Source organism: Crotalus tigris, unplaced genomic scaffold, assembly GCF_016545835.1.
Source record: "Crotalus tigris isolate CLP2741 ecotype Arizona unplaced genomic scaffold, ASM1654583v1 scf7180000017666.27876245, whole genome shotgun sequence".
Classification (NCBI taxonomy): Eukaryota; Metazoa; Chordata; class Lepidosauria; order Squamata; family Viperidae; genus Crotalus; species Crotalus tigris.
Genome location: NW_024096551.1, coordinates 1613643 through 1627456, shown reverse-complemented (window position 1 = coordinate 1627456; position 13814 = coordinate 1613643). Strand labels below are relative to the sequence as shown.

The 13814-nt window shown below is 36.6% G+C and overlaps 1 protein-coding gene across 3 annotated transcripts in view; it reads right to left on the bottom strand.

Moving 5' to 3' along the window:
* The window catches only part of LARS2 (leucyl-tRNA synthetase 2, mitochondrial), a 90290-nt gene that overhangs the window by 10664 nt on the left and 65812 nt on the right, over positions 1-13814 (bottom strand). For all 3 annotated transcript variants that reach the window (XM_039336125.1, XM_039336126.1, XM_039336127.1), the window contains exons 17-19: positions 12863-13032; positions 10894-10971; positions 8395-8506 (exon numbers count right to left, since the gene is read on the bottom strand). In XM_039336125.1, the coding sequence (XP_039192059.1) occupies positions 8395-8506; positions 10894-10971; positions 12863-13032 (360 nt within the window). The remainder of the gene's footprint in view (positions 1-8394; positions 8507-10893; positions 10972-12862; positions 13033-13814) is intronic.

Sequence of the window (13814 nt, the reverse complement as noted above, 5' to 3'; positions counted from 1 at the left end):
GACTTATTTAGTGGCGATACGAGCGGCAAAATGTTCGCATTTTTCCGCACGTATTGCATCTGCAGAATCTCGCCCCGCCGCCCTGTTCAGGGTGACCCATTCCCTACTTAACGTTCGGGAAGCCGGGGAGCCCTTACAGGGGAGAGCGGAGGAATTTGTGCAATTCCTATCAGACAAAATCGCTCGGATTTGGACAAACCTAGACTCCGATTGGGCAGGGCCTTCTGAGATGACTGGGGCAGGTCTTAGCTCAGTTTTATGGGATGAATTTGAGTCTGTGACTGCTGAGGATGTTGACAGAGCGGTGGGAGCAATGAGCACCTCCACTTGTTTATTGGACCCGTGTCCTTCCTGGTTGGTCTCGGCTGCCAAGGAGGTGACACGAGGCTGGCTCCAGGTGTTGATCAATGCTTCGTTGAGGAAGGAGTCTTTCCCACAATCCTTGAAGGAGGCGGTTGTGAGGCCCCTTCTCAAGAAGCCTACCCTGGACCCGGCTGACTTAAATAACTTCCGTCCAGTCTCCAATCTCCCCTTTTTGGGGAAGGTTGTAGAGAGAGTGGTGGCGCTCCAGCTCCGATGGTCTCTGGATGAAGCGGATTATCTAGTCCCTTTTCAATCTGGCTTCAGGCCCGGCTTCAGCACAGAAACTGCTTTGGTCGCGCTGATGGATGATCTCTGGCAGGCCCGAGACAGGGGTTATTCCTCTGTCTTGGTGCTACTTGACCTCTCAGCGGCTTTTGATACCATCGATCATGGTATCTTTTTGCGACGACTTGAAGGGGTGGGAGTGGGAGGCACCGTTTTACGGTGGTTCTCCTACCTCTCTGGCCGGTCGCAATCAGTACTGGTGGGAGGGCAGAGGTCAACCCCGAGACCCCTTGAATGCGGTGTGCCGCAGGGGTCGGTCCTCTCCCCCCTCCTATTTTACATTTATATGAAGCCGCTGGGTGAGATCATCAGACAGCACGGGGTGAGGTTTCATCAGTATGCTGATGATACCCAGTTATATATCTCCTCCCCGAGCTCTCTCAGTGAAGCGGCCGATGTGATGGGCCGTTGCCTCGAAGCCGTGAGGGTCTGTATGGGGGTTAACAGACTCAGGCTCAATCCTGACAAGACCAAGTGGCTTTGGATGTTGCCTCCCAAGGATCATGTCGACTGTCCAGTGTTGACTCTTGCGGGGGAAAATATACCCCCTTTGGAGTGGGTTCGCAACTTGGGTGTCCTCCTTGATCCACAGCTGAATTTGGAACATCATTTGATGGCTGTGGCTGGGAGGACCTTTGCGCAAGTTCGTCTATTGCACCAGTTGCGACCCTACCTGGACCGGGAGGCTCTCCTTACAGTCACTCATGCCCTTGTCACCTCACGTCTGGACTACTGCTACGCGCTCTACATGGGGCTACCCTTGAAAAGTATTCGGAGACTACAGTTGGTCCAGAATGCAGCCGCGCAAGTGATAGTGGGTGCTCCTCGATACACCCACGTTACACCTATCCTCCGTGAGCTGCACTGGTTGCCTATTGGTCTCCGGGTCCAATTCAAGGTGTTGGTTATTATCTTTAAAGCCCTATATGGCTCAGGGCCAGGCTATTTGTGAGACCACCTACTACCTCATAGTTCCCTTCGTCCGGTTAGATCCCACAGGCTGGGCCTCCTTCAGGTTCCGTTGGCCAAGCAGTGCCATTTGGCAGGGCCACGGAGGAGGGCTTTCTCTGTGATGGCACCCACGTCTTGGAATCAGCTCCCCCCGGAGATTAGGACCGCTCCCACCCTGTTGGTTTTCCGTAAGTTGCTTAAGACCTGGCTTTTCCGGCAGGCCTGGGGTTTATAAAATCTGACCCCTGGATGACTGTTCTTGTACTGTTTGTTTTGTTATGTTTTATGTCTTTTTATTGTTAGCCGTCCAGAGTGCTCCGGGAGTGGGGTGGCTTATAAATTTTAAAAATAAAATAAAATAAATAAGTGATAAGAGAAATTAAGAAAGAAAGAAAGAAAAAGATTTTCAATGAATATGAAGGGATGAAACATTCCTACTAAAACATCTTACTTGACTTGTCTCTTGTACCTACAACAACATCTACAAGACTATGGGAAGATCTTCTGGTCCAGCAGAGCATACTGATTAGGACAAATGTTTGGCGCAAAAAAAAAAAAAAAAAAAAAAAAAGGCTAAAGTTAGAATCAAGAAATTAGATGATGGGATTTATCAGATGGAATATTTAAAGATTGAATATGGTTAAATAAATAGAAAAATTCTGGATATAAATAAATTTCAGTTTAAGAAGGATGGGCCCCTCAAGTAACATGGTATTTTTTTTATGATATGAGAAATATAAAAATGTTGGGATGATTTATATGAGAGAAATGTCTCAGATCTTAAGTGTAATTGATTTTGAGAAAATTTCAATTGATAAGAATATTTTGAATAGATTTAAAAGATAAGATGATTGGATTTATTAGATGGAATACTTAAAGCTTAAATATTTGTTTGAATATGGTTAAAAAGAAAATAAAAATTCTGGATATAAATGTATTTTAGCTTAAGAAGGACATGTTTCTCAAGTAGTATACTATTTCCTTTTTTTTCTTCTCTCTTTTTTTTAAGACATAAGAAATGTAAAATTGTTGGGATAGCTTGTATGAGGAAAAAGATTTAAATACTTAAGTGTAATTAACTCTGAGAAATCTTAACTGGTAAGAATGTTTTGAACATTGTGGGTAAAACAAATCTAAATAAGAACTCTAAAAACAGGATTTATGACAAGGTAATTAAGATTATCAATTAGAAAAGAAGCTTTATATTGATGTGGTTGTTACTTGTAGAAATATTAGAAAAATGTTTATATTCAATTGTTATCAAAATACTAAGAATGTACTAACTCAAGATTGATAAAAAAGAATATTATTGAAAGAAGAGAAAATCAAGCTACTATGTGGATTATGGACTTATAGAAATTGTTATTGATTGTTTTTAAATATAAGCCCAGACAACACACTATTTACCAAATATTAACGTGATTATGTTAAAATAATTAATAAAATATATTTTTAAAAAAGAATTCAAAACCAAGCAGAATAGTGTTAAGCATTCATTTTACTACTTCACTCCAACCCTAATAAAGGTTCTAAAATTTTAGTCCCACCCCTTACAGCATCACTATTGGTACTACTTGTGGCCTCAGGCTAGCAAAAAGAGAAAGTGGAGAACCTAGGCTTAAAATAATGTAGAATATACAGGAAGGAGCAACACATCCATTGTTAAATCACAACTCTAGTGAATACTGTCAGCAGTGGGGAAGAAACTGCAATGCAAAAACATCTCCCCACTTGTACATAAAGAACTATATAAAATAAGTATTTTGCCAATAATACTAAGCAGGTGGTACTCTTAAGTAAGGACTGTAACCTGGACAAGTTAACACCTCAATAAATGTTCTATTGAAATCAACGCTGTGTAACTGGTTCATTTCAAAGTTGAGAATAGATAATGTAATATTTTAAATAGCTATCCTTCAACAGAAAAGAATTATCATTTGAAGACAGCCAATTCTTTCCTCCTTAAAACAACAACAAATGTCCCATTATGTGCAAACAATATCTACAATATGGTCAGTTAGTGCAAAAAGTTGTTTTCATAGTAGAAATGTTGAATCATGCAGCCAAGTGTAAAATCATTTTTAAATTAATTAAAGAATGTTAAGTAAGGATTTTGGAGTGAAGATTCATTTTCCTAATGGTTCCTTCTTCTTAGAACATGTTCATTTAAAAATAAGCACAGTCCTTATATAATGCTCACATGGACAAAAAAAACATAGCAAATGGTGCTCCTTGTTTCCTACCTAAACAGGATTTTTCATTCTCTTAAAAGCCCTTCAATGATACGCTGAAATAACCACATGACACATAAAAATAAATATGTGATGTTGTATCTTTCCCAATAATACTGTCTCGTGTTTCAGCCATCTTGTCTGGCCAAAATTTGGAACGATGACTCCAGATGGGAAAAGGCTAGTTTAGGAGAAGTAGAGTTTAGAGCAAATTGAGTACAGACAATCTGCAATTTACAACCATAATTGAACCCAAAATTTCTCTTTCCAAACAAGGCAGTTGGTGAGTTTTGTCCCATTCTGCAACTCTTCTTGCCGCAATTGTTAAGTGAATCACTGCAGTTATTAAAGTTGTTAAGTAAATCTGGCTTTCCCACTGACTTTACTTATCAGAAGGTTGCAAAAGGGGAACCAATGACCTTAGGTCTAGGACACTGCAACCATCATAAATACCATTTGCCAAGCCTCCAAAATCAACAATCATTAAGTGATTCATTCAACAATCATTAAGTGTGAAAAAAGTCACAAGCCACTTTTTTTCATTACCACTGTAATTTCAAATGGTGACTAAATGAATAACCATTAATTAAATCAAGGACTACGTGTATCTTTTGATTAATAAGGCTTACTAGGTTGAATGTCCAGGATAGATGCAGAGAATTGCCTTTACACCTATTTTCTGATCGGGACATTCAGACTAGGTTTACTTTTATTGTCCTACTGTCTAATAACTGTAATCCAGAAGGAAAGATTAAAAGCTTGTGTCTTTTCTCCCCTTCTTTTTTTAAATTATTTTATAGTACAGGCAATAGAAGGGAAAAGATTAAGGATAACCAGCTGGAATATTAGCAAAGCTGCTGAAATGATAAGGGGGAATCCCACGTTAGGACACACCTTTGTGTCTCCAGAGGAGGGAATTCAAACAATTCCATGCTGATATGCCTTTAATGATGGAAGAACAATGCTATTTGCCTATATTATCAAAAAGTATTTTAGATATAAAGTACTTCAGTAATACAAAAATTATTTCTTGTTTAACTTTTTAATTTAAAAAGTATGTTTTTCAATTTCATATTTTTATATACATCTTGATTATAAACAAACATAATTCAAATGTGGAATGCTGTAATTATAGTTTATAGATGAATTATATGAGAATAAAAAAAAGTGTAATCAACTCCCTGAACATTCTAACAAAATATAGGTTAAATGAAATGGAAAAAATCTGATAAGACATTAATCTAAGACTACAAATAATATAACTGGATTCAAATCATCCTCAGGAGGTTTATATGATTTGTTGTGGGAATGTAAATCCACTAGGAATGGACTGAATCCCCAATTTCAGATTTGTTTTCTCCTGATGAACAATTCCTCCATTTTATCTGGATTAAATCTTACATCTAGATAGCCACAGTCTTCCTGGTATCCATTGGTAAAGAATAAAAAAGCACAATAACATTACCCAATCTCCAAACCTGAGGTTGTTTTACTTTGCTTTATTTATATCTGCCTGGGAAACAGAATCCTGAAAACATTGCACAGACCAATTTCACGGGGCCAAGTAAAAGTCCTGTTGGACTATATTTTCAAAGTGCAGAAACGTTTAAGATTAACCCCTGTAAAATAATATCCCATGTTTAGCAAATGCTTCAAAGGATAACTTGCTTAATAGTACTGAATGCTCTAAAAGTGCAGTTGAATCCATGGGAACAAAATTTTCTTCTGCAAAGGTCATTCAATGAATCAACAAAAGCTGTTTTTTACCTCCAAGTTGCTTTTTTTTAATACAATAGTCTTAGATATATCCGAATGTTTTTCAAATTCAAGCTCTCAGGAAGGAAATGTATTTCTACATCCTGTTCACCATTACCAGTTGCCAAATTATCAATCTAATTAGATTTAATGAAATGCAAGGAAATACTCACAAATATACTAAGGGAATTGCATACAGACTAATGAAGCATACCATATTTTTAAAAGGCTGTGGACATCCACCTTTCCATATGCTACTTTGCAGAGAAGAATGCTACAACCAAAATAAAAACTATCAATAATACTCTTAATTACACTTGATAAGTGGATTTTTATTTTAGAATAAGCTTTTTCCTGAATAGAATCCCAAGAACATTTTATACAACTAAAAATCAACAGTAACAACAATACTGTATTTGGTTTGGAAAAAAAATAGTTATCCAACCCTATTCTCAACAAAATATTGAGAATTTGACTATTATATGTCATTTCGTTTCATGTGACATTATGGCTATTACAAGTTTTGTCATCAGTAGAAAACCAACTAAGAGGTCTAACTAAATAAGATTAAAAAAGGAGTGGACAGCGGTAGAAAAATTTATAACAGAAAAATATGCCTTTCCCCTTCTTTTTAATGACATTTTGCAGCTTTAGGTAATTGACCCTACATAAAGATAAGCCAAGCAATAACAATAATTAACAATATTAGCAGAATGCCAACTATTGGTTTTTATGGTTTTACTCATAAACTATCAAGGAATATGATTTAAAGGTAAAAAGACCTTAAGAAGTAACACTAAAATTAAAAAAAATAACAACTGCACTTAAACTTATATACCACTCCATAGTGCTTTACAGCACTCTTTGAGAGGTATACAAATGTCAGCATACTGACTCCAACAATCTGGATCCTCATTTTTCCAACCTCTGAAGGATCAAAGGCTGAGTCAGCTTGAGCTGATCAGGATTGAACTCTTTGCTGTCTTCATTCTATCCACTGCACTGCATTCTAACCACATACATTGCAAAAATGTAATTCAACCTAGTAGACTATATAATGAATTAGTCAGTGAATGAAAAGTGTATCTTCTAGTGAACCACAGAATGATTAGTAGTAGATTAACAAAGAAGGCTGATTCCTTGGTAGCACAACTCTCATCAACATCAAATCTTAAATTATACTGCTGTAATGAATTCTAGTCTTGTAGTCCAAATCAATTGTTGATTAATTCTCAGTGTATTTTTTTTTCTTACCATGTTTCAGTTAGTGGATTTGGAGTTCTGGTTTTTTTAATTTTTAAAATCTATTCTGCAAGTTTATTATTTGTAAGCTGCCTAAAGTCACCTTATCAGGGAGATGGGCTGCATCTATATTTAATAAATAGTTTTTATAACATTTGACCGCTAAATATTGCTAGTTTTTTTCTTCAAAAAGTCATAAAGAAATAACTGAGTAGAAGAAATATATGTGAAATTTATTTTCTCTCCTGCACATATTATCTTGTTTATAAACCAAAAGTCCTGGTTTATGTTTTTATTTAGCTGCATTATGAACCATATGAAAATGAAAGAATTACAGATTTGTTACTGGCTAGTGGCTAATCATCCCTTATGAAAAGCAGTACATGTGACAGTTTTTACTACAATCTCTGCCTCATAAATAACAGTCCTATGGACAGACTCCTCTAAACAACATATGTTTTAAGCTTCATATATATGGTGGTAGAGGAACTGAAAGGTCAGGAAACGACCTGGAAACAAGTAGTTGATGTTTAGAATTGAAGCTAATCAGGTCTTGCTCTGTAAATTGCTTAGAAAATATTGGTGGGCAATTTGCATTATCTGGAGAAAAAGAACATCAGAGCAATAAGTAAAATTATGACAATATTAAGGATATTATGAGTTTAAGAAGAACTTAGATAGAGGTGTTCCTCTGTGAAGCCTGAGTAAAAATAATTCCAAAGATTTCAAGTAAAAGTTTTACCTTCGTAGGAGAAACTATTTCTGTACCTTCTTTTCCAAAGCCTGGCCTGAATGAAAGTTTATAGCAGGCATGTCAAACTCGCGACGTCATGTGATGTCGCGCAACATATCGGGCCGATTTTGCCATTGCCAACAATGGGGTGGGTGCGGCTTCCATGTGATGTGTCCGGCCTGCACCCCTGGTTTATAGCATGTAAAAGCTGAAGAAAAGCTCCATCAGACATTTAAATTAAACTCCGCGTTCCAAATTGAGAAACTTTGTTAACATGAGTTTGCTGCTTTTTTACCTTAGTGATGGTTCTATGCTTTTGAACCATTTTGAGCTATCTGACCAGGTTAACAGATAATGTTGCCATGTTTTAAACAACAATATACATCAACTAATCTTTAAACATTCCACATTTATATGCAGAATCATCTATTACCATAAAGTTTCTAACAGCCATCTTTTAATCAATGTCTCCAATCTGATATATTCCACATATATTTGAATATAATGGCCATCGTCCCCAGCTGAGATAATTAATGGGCATGCTAATCAGTATAATGAGATTTCTAAGCCAAAGCAACTTCCAGGGACCCATTTCAGGCTGTCTTATGTAACCAACTGAATGCAGTTAATTCAAGCACTGCATTTAGAATTTTATTTCATAGTTTTTTTTCTCCAGTTAAGCAAATCAGGAGAATAATACTTTGAGTGGTCTGATACTAGTGAGAAGGAGTTTGTCTTGATTCTTGTTTTTACTGCTTATTGTAAGCTACCTAGGACCATATGAAATAGGTGCCCATATAAGTTCTATAAATAGCACTAAATTCATAAAGTTACCTTTCCAGATCTCTGAAGTCAGGAGTGGTGCCAGTGGGGCAAGCATAATAAAGAGAGTTGCCAGAGCATCTTCAAATTCTGCACTATGGATAATAAGCTGTTCAGAAGTTTGCTATGAAAGGAAAGAATGAAGAAAATGGATTTTGTTAACAGTGGGAATAAAATTAAAACATTAAGAAGTTTGTAATAGCATACTATAGCATTTGATATTAGGTGAAAAATTATCTATAAATATTTTTTTCATAATAACATGATAAATACGTTGTAGAATCCAATTCATAGGAATGTCAGCATTTAGCAAATTTCAAAGAATGCTCCAGAAGACCAATTTATAACAATAAGGCTTCAAAGAGCAAGCCAGAAATAAGCAATTGTGAAAGATACGCTAGGCAAAATATGTACGCCTGGCTAGGCCTGGGTTTTGTGGACTTCAATTGCCAGAATTTGGGGAATTAAAATCCTCACGTTTTAAAGTTGCTAAAATTGAAAAACATTAGTCTAGATCAGTGGTTCTCAACCTGTGGGTCGGGACCCCATTTGGGGTCGAACGACCATTTCACGGGGGTCACCAAACCATGATGTCCGCCATTTTTTCCCTTTTTCCTAGCTGTCCTACTCCCTCTTATTGGTGGCCACACCCACTTGGGGGTCACCACAACATGGGGAACTGTATTATGGGGTCACGGCATTAGAAAGGTTGAGAACCACTGGTCTAGATAAAGTCATAGAATGAAAAGAAGTGAAGGAAAAACAGTTCCTCCCATTCCCAATATTGAAGGAATTAATAAACAATGGCACATTTGAATCTGCCTTTCTCCTGCCCTATTCCCAGTGAAAGTGATGGAACTAAGGATAGGAAATAATAAATTAAAGTCCAATCTCAAACAAGGCTATATTAATGGGTTTGTTGCTATCTCTCAGTACCACCTGTATTTGAAGTGAGTTGGGAGGATACTCTATACCAGAAGTCGCCAACCTTTTGGGCACCAGGGACCGGTTCTGTGGAGAAAGGTTTTTCAGTGGACTGGACAGTGCGTGGTTTTGTGTGCTACCTACATCCCATGGATGGGACTTTACTTGTTTGTGAGGCCCGGTTGCTGGCATGCTGCGGCCCGATACCGGTCCATGGACTGGAGGGGGGGCATTGAGGACTCCTGCTCTACACACTGACAAGAACCCTTGGAGGCACAAGAATATACATAATAAAAGCACCAACTTCACATGCAGGCTCTGCCATAGCTACATTATTCCCCCAAAAATTCTGCATGTGTAAAAACAGAATGATTTCACATTCACACATTCAATGTGAGTGGAAAGGAGGAAGTGAAAAAAGAAAATTTTCTGCTTCTTTGAAACCAAGTGAGAAATGATGAGAGTCATAGAAATCACCCAGTCAGGCAAACAATTCAAAAGCTTTAAGGGAATAATTTTGTTTTGTCTATTCAAACAAGCACTCATTGGATAGATTTACATAATACTAAATAAACACAAAATGGCTAGAATGGGCAAAGCTGTATCGCACATTAGAAGCAAGAAAATAAGCATTAATCAGTAGGAAGTAAGTGCAGTTCAATTCCACACAATAATTAGGGTAGTAATAAACATTCTAATTGAAAATATTTCTTTAAAACTGCTATGAAAATATAAAATTCCTCTAATATACTTGAAATACACACCAGCCATTTCCCCAGCTGTATTGTAAGGCTGATTGTCTTGCCACTTTCTATCTATTATCAATCAACTTGATTCACAACAGGACTTCAGTGTTTGTGTTTACCACTACTGGAAGAAGAAAACTTTTTAAAGGAAAACTATCCTGTCTTTGGAAGACGTGTACTTTCTGGTTTTAATTTTAGCTTTCATATTTCCTCATTCGGGGAGAAGTGAAAATTAATATTAAAACTTGTTCTGCCACACTAAGTTTTACTCTACTGCTCTGTTTTATTCAACCCTCCAATCAGTTAAGGATGTAAAAAGATAGCCTGCAGAAAAAATGCTATTATATTAGCAGCAAGAGATGTAGTTTAAGTCTTTTCTTTCAATGTAGTCAGTCTATGCCAGATTCTGATTTAGCTGTTAAATATTTTCAGATAGAAAATGAAAGTTTTATTTTTTTTTAAAAAAGTAATAGTTATCTGATTGCCTTTTAAAACTCCATTATTAGAAATACATCACAATTTACAGTCAATAAATAAATACAGTGATTATATTCATAATATTGCAGGGCACAAATTTACTTGATACCTATATTTCACTACTAATAGTTATCAATTATATTGAAATTAAATTTTATATATTTCCAAAAGGACAACTTCATATTTTCTTTTATGTGAGTGTGTGTGTCTGTTTGTGTGTATATTATGAAAATTATTTCATAGAAATACAAGATGAAACATTATGCCACATGTATTGATATATTATATTAGATAGGATTGATATTGTACATTGAAGGAATAAACAGACTTTTTGTAAAATAGCAAATTTACACAGCATACTCACCAACAATATGTTACTGAGACCCATTAGTCGAGAAATTATGCCATTAAATAAATAATCCTCCAGGAAGTATTCTGTTACCTAAAATACAAAAGCAAGCATTTTCTTCAGTTAATTTGGATTACAACAGACGTTCTCCAGCAAAGGTTTTGTTCTCTATTTTTTCAAAATTTGACACCTTTTATAGACTACGGAACTTACATAGGAACATATAGAAACAATGCTTCATTGATTTTTAAAAAACAGTATTTTATCATAAAAAAACGTAAACCAGTTGAGTTTTGGTTATTATCCCTTTAGCTTCGAAATATTAAGAGCTATGGGATGGGAGAACAGCATTCTAGATATTCTATAATTAATTGGAATTGGTAGAGTATGTGAATTGGCTTTAAGTGGTAATCTTTAAAAAAGATAAAATGAAGGCAATTTAACATTCCTGGCTTTGGAGCAGGACAAAGATAGTTGCTATTTGATAACATCTGAGAAATCATTACAATTGTCATTCATGACTTTTTTTTTTTTTTGGTGCTACAATATTATGGAAGAAATAGAAACAAGTACGGTATGTGTGAAACAGAACATTGTTATTTTTATCTGCAAAACAATAACTGATTTTCAAAAAACATTCTCTAGTTCAGGGCTTTTCAACCTTTTCACAGATTGTACCACTTTTAGGACATGACAATATTTGAGTACCACCAGTGCTTAGCAAGGTGTCAAAAACTTGATGACTAAAAAAAAAAGAGGGGGGGGATTTTGGGTTTTACTGATTAGATTCATTTGTTATAGAAATGGCTACTTTATAATATTATGGAAAAGTAAAAAGTTGAGGTTCAATGTTAATGCTTCCTTCTACTGCAACAGAGGAACTATATTCTTTTTCCCTTCTCCCCCTCACTTTCCCCCCCTTTTTCCTCCCCACTGTGTCCTACTATTTGCTTTTGTATTTTATTCTATAATCTAATAAAATATTACAAACTGTAGAAAAAAAGAAAAAAGTACCAGTTTTATTTTCTTTGGTGGCTGTTCCTTTGCTGAATTACTTTCTCTTTGCACTGATAAATGTATGATGAATTTAACCATGTTTATTAATATGCACCACTACCAGCTAGTTCAGGGTCTTCAAACTTGGCACTTTTAAGACTTGTGGACTTCAACTCCCAGAATTCCTCAGCCCTCATGGCTGGTTGAGGAATTTTGGGAGTTGAAGTCCACAGGTCTTAAATTTGCTAAGTTTGTAGACTCCTGAGCTAGCTGGTTTGCCCTTCTGAGCTCTTTCACAGTGTTGTAAGAATGCACTTCCCCAATCCCTTCCCTGTACCCTTAAAGACACAGGAATCAAGTGCAAAGCAAGAAAATAAAGAAACAAACTTTTTTTTCTCTTTAAGCTGCCTCAGGCTGTCATGTGTCACAATGTTGCAATTCTAGACTGAAAGGCTCTGGCAATTGCGAAAAGCGTTAGCTTTAAATTAAGCCTCTTTACCTTCAAAGAAAACTTTCTAAAAGCCAGACAGACTCAATTAAAGGGGGTAAAACTAATTACATTTGTTTAAAGGGATTGAACCTTTCCTGTTGTCTTTTTTCCCCTTCTCCCACCCAAACCACATTGGTTTATAACCTCTCCTCTCTTCCGCCCCTTTTTACTTCAGTTCACTTCCAGCTCCGAGCTGCTTCTGGAAGCGCCAATCAGCTGGAGCCCTGCCAGCACCTGGGGCTTCTGCCAAGCCCAGATAGTCTTGCAGCTGCCTTTCCCTCAGGCTTAGCTCACTTCGCCTCATTCCCCTCCCCTGCTACACTTGGCTAGCAATCGCATACCACCTGCCATGTGGCAAAGTACCACAAGTGCTACGTGTACCACCGGTTGAAAAGCTCTGGTCTAGACAAATAAAAAATTATATCTCTGTTGCAGTTGGTGTTAAACATCAGTTAAAATTTGCTAACATGTTTGGAATAGGCAGAATCTCTTTCCAACCTCAGAGACAGTGAAGTTCTTCTGAATCCAGATATGTTTGGCATTCAGCTTATCTTTCTGGCTAAGTAAGTGAGGACTGGGTAGAGGACCAGCATTTCTGGCTTCTATAAATTTAGTTGCCAGGTGCCAGATGCGGGTTTGCCATCGTAACACCCCAGGGATTGCATCAGCTGAATGAAAAATGATAAACAGAAGTTTTCATTAGCTCACATTAAGACAGCAATTTCATCTAGGAAAAAAGAAAAAAAATAATGAATAGTTCTGCCCTTCTTTACTAATCAGTCATTAGTGCCAGTTTTTAATTTTAGAATTAAAAACATTCTTATTTAATTGGGATAAAATGATATTCATCTTGTTTGATGGTATAGTAAGTAGTCATTGTATTTAAAATATTCTGTTTTTTCTTTCTTTCTTCAGGCTTATGATTTAGTGCTAGAAACCATTTACCAGATCTGTCCACTGTAAAGTTAGATAAAAAAGTGATGTCTAAACAAATTGCTCTCTTAACATTGAAATAAAAAAATAGATCCTAGTAGTGCTGCTTACAGAAGGAAGATAAGACATTCCCACTTTCTACAGAATTAAAGAATATGAGCTTATAACAGTTCAGATCCTCATTTCCGAGTTGCTACTTGATAGATCCGCATCATAAATACTTCTGCAAAATCACTGAAAACCCTCTAATTCTCACAATTGTACCCTCTATGGCAAGGGTGTCAAACTGGCAGCCTGTGGACCGGATGCGCAGGCCATGCCCACCCTGACTCCGCAAAAGCAAAAACATTGCAATACATCATGTGACGTGATCGAGTTTGAAACCTGTGCTCTATGAGCATCCCTTCTATATGAATGTTAAGGATTCTTCTGCTCTTCTAACTAATGGCAAAGTGCAAAATTCTGTGGTCAGCCAATATCTATTTACACACATTTGTTGTGCAATAAAAAGCAAACT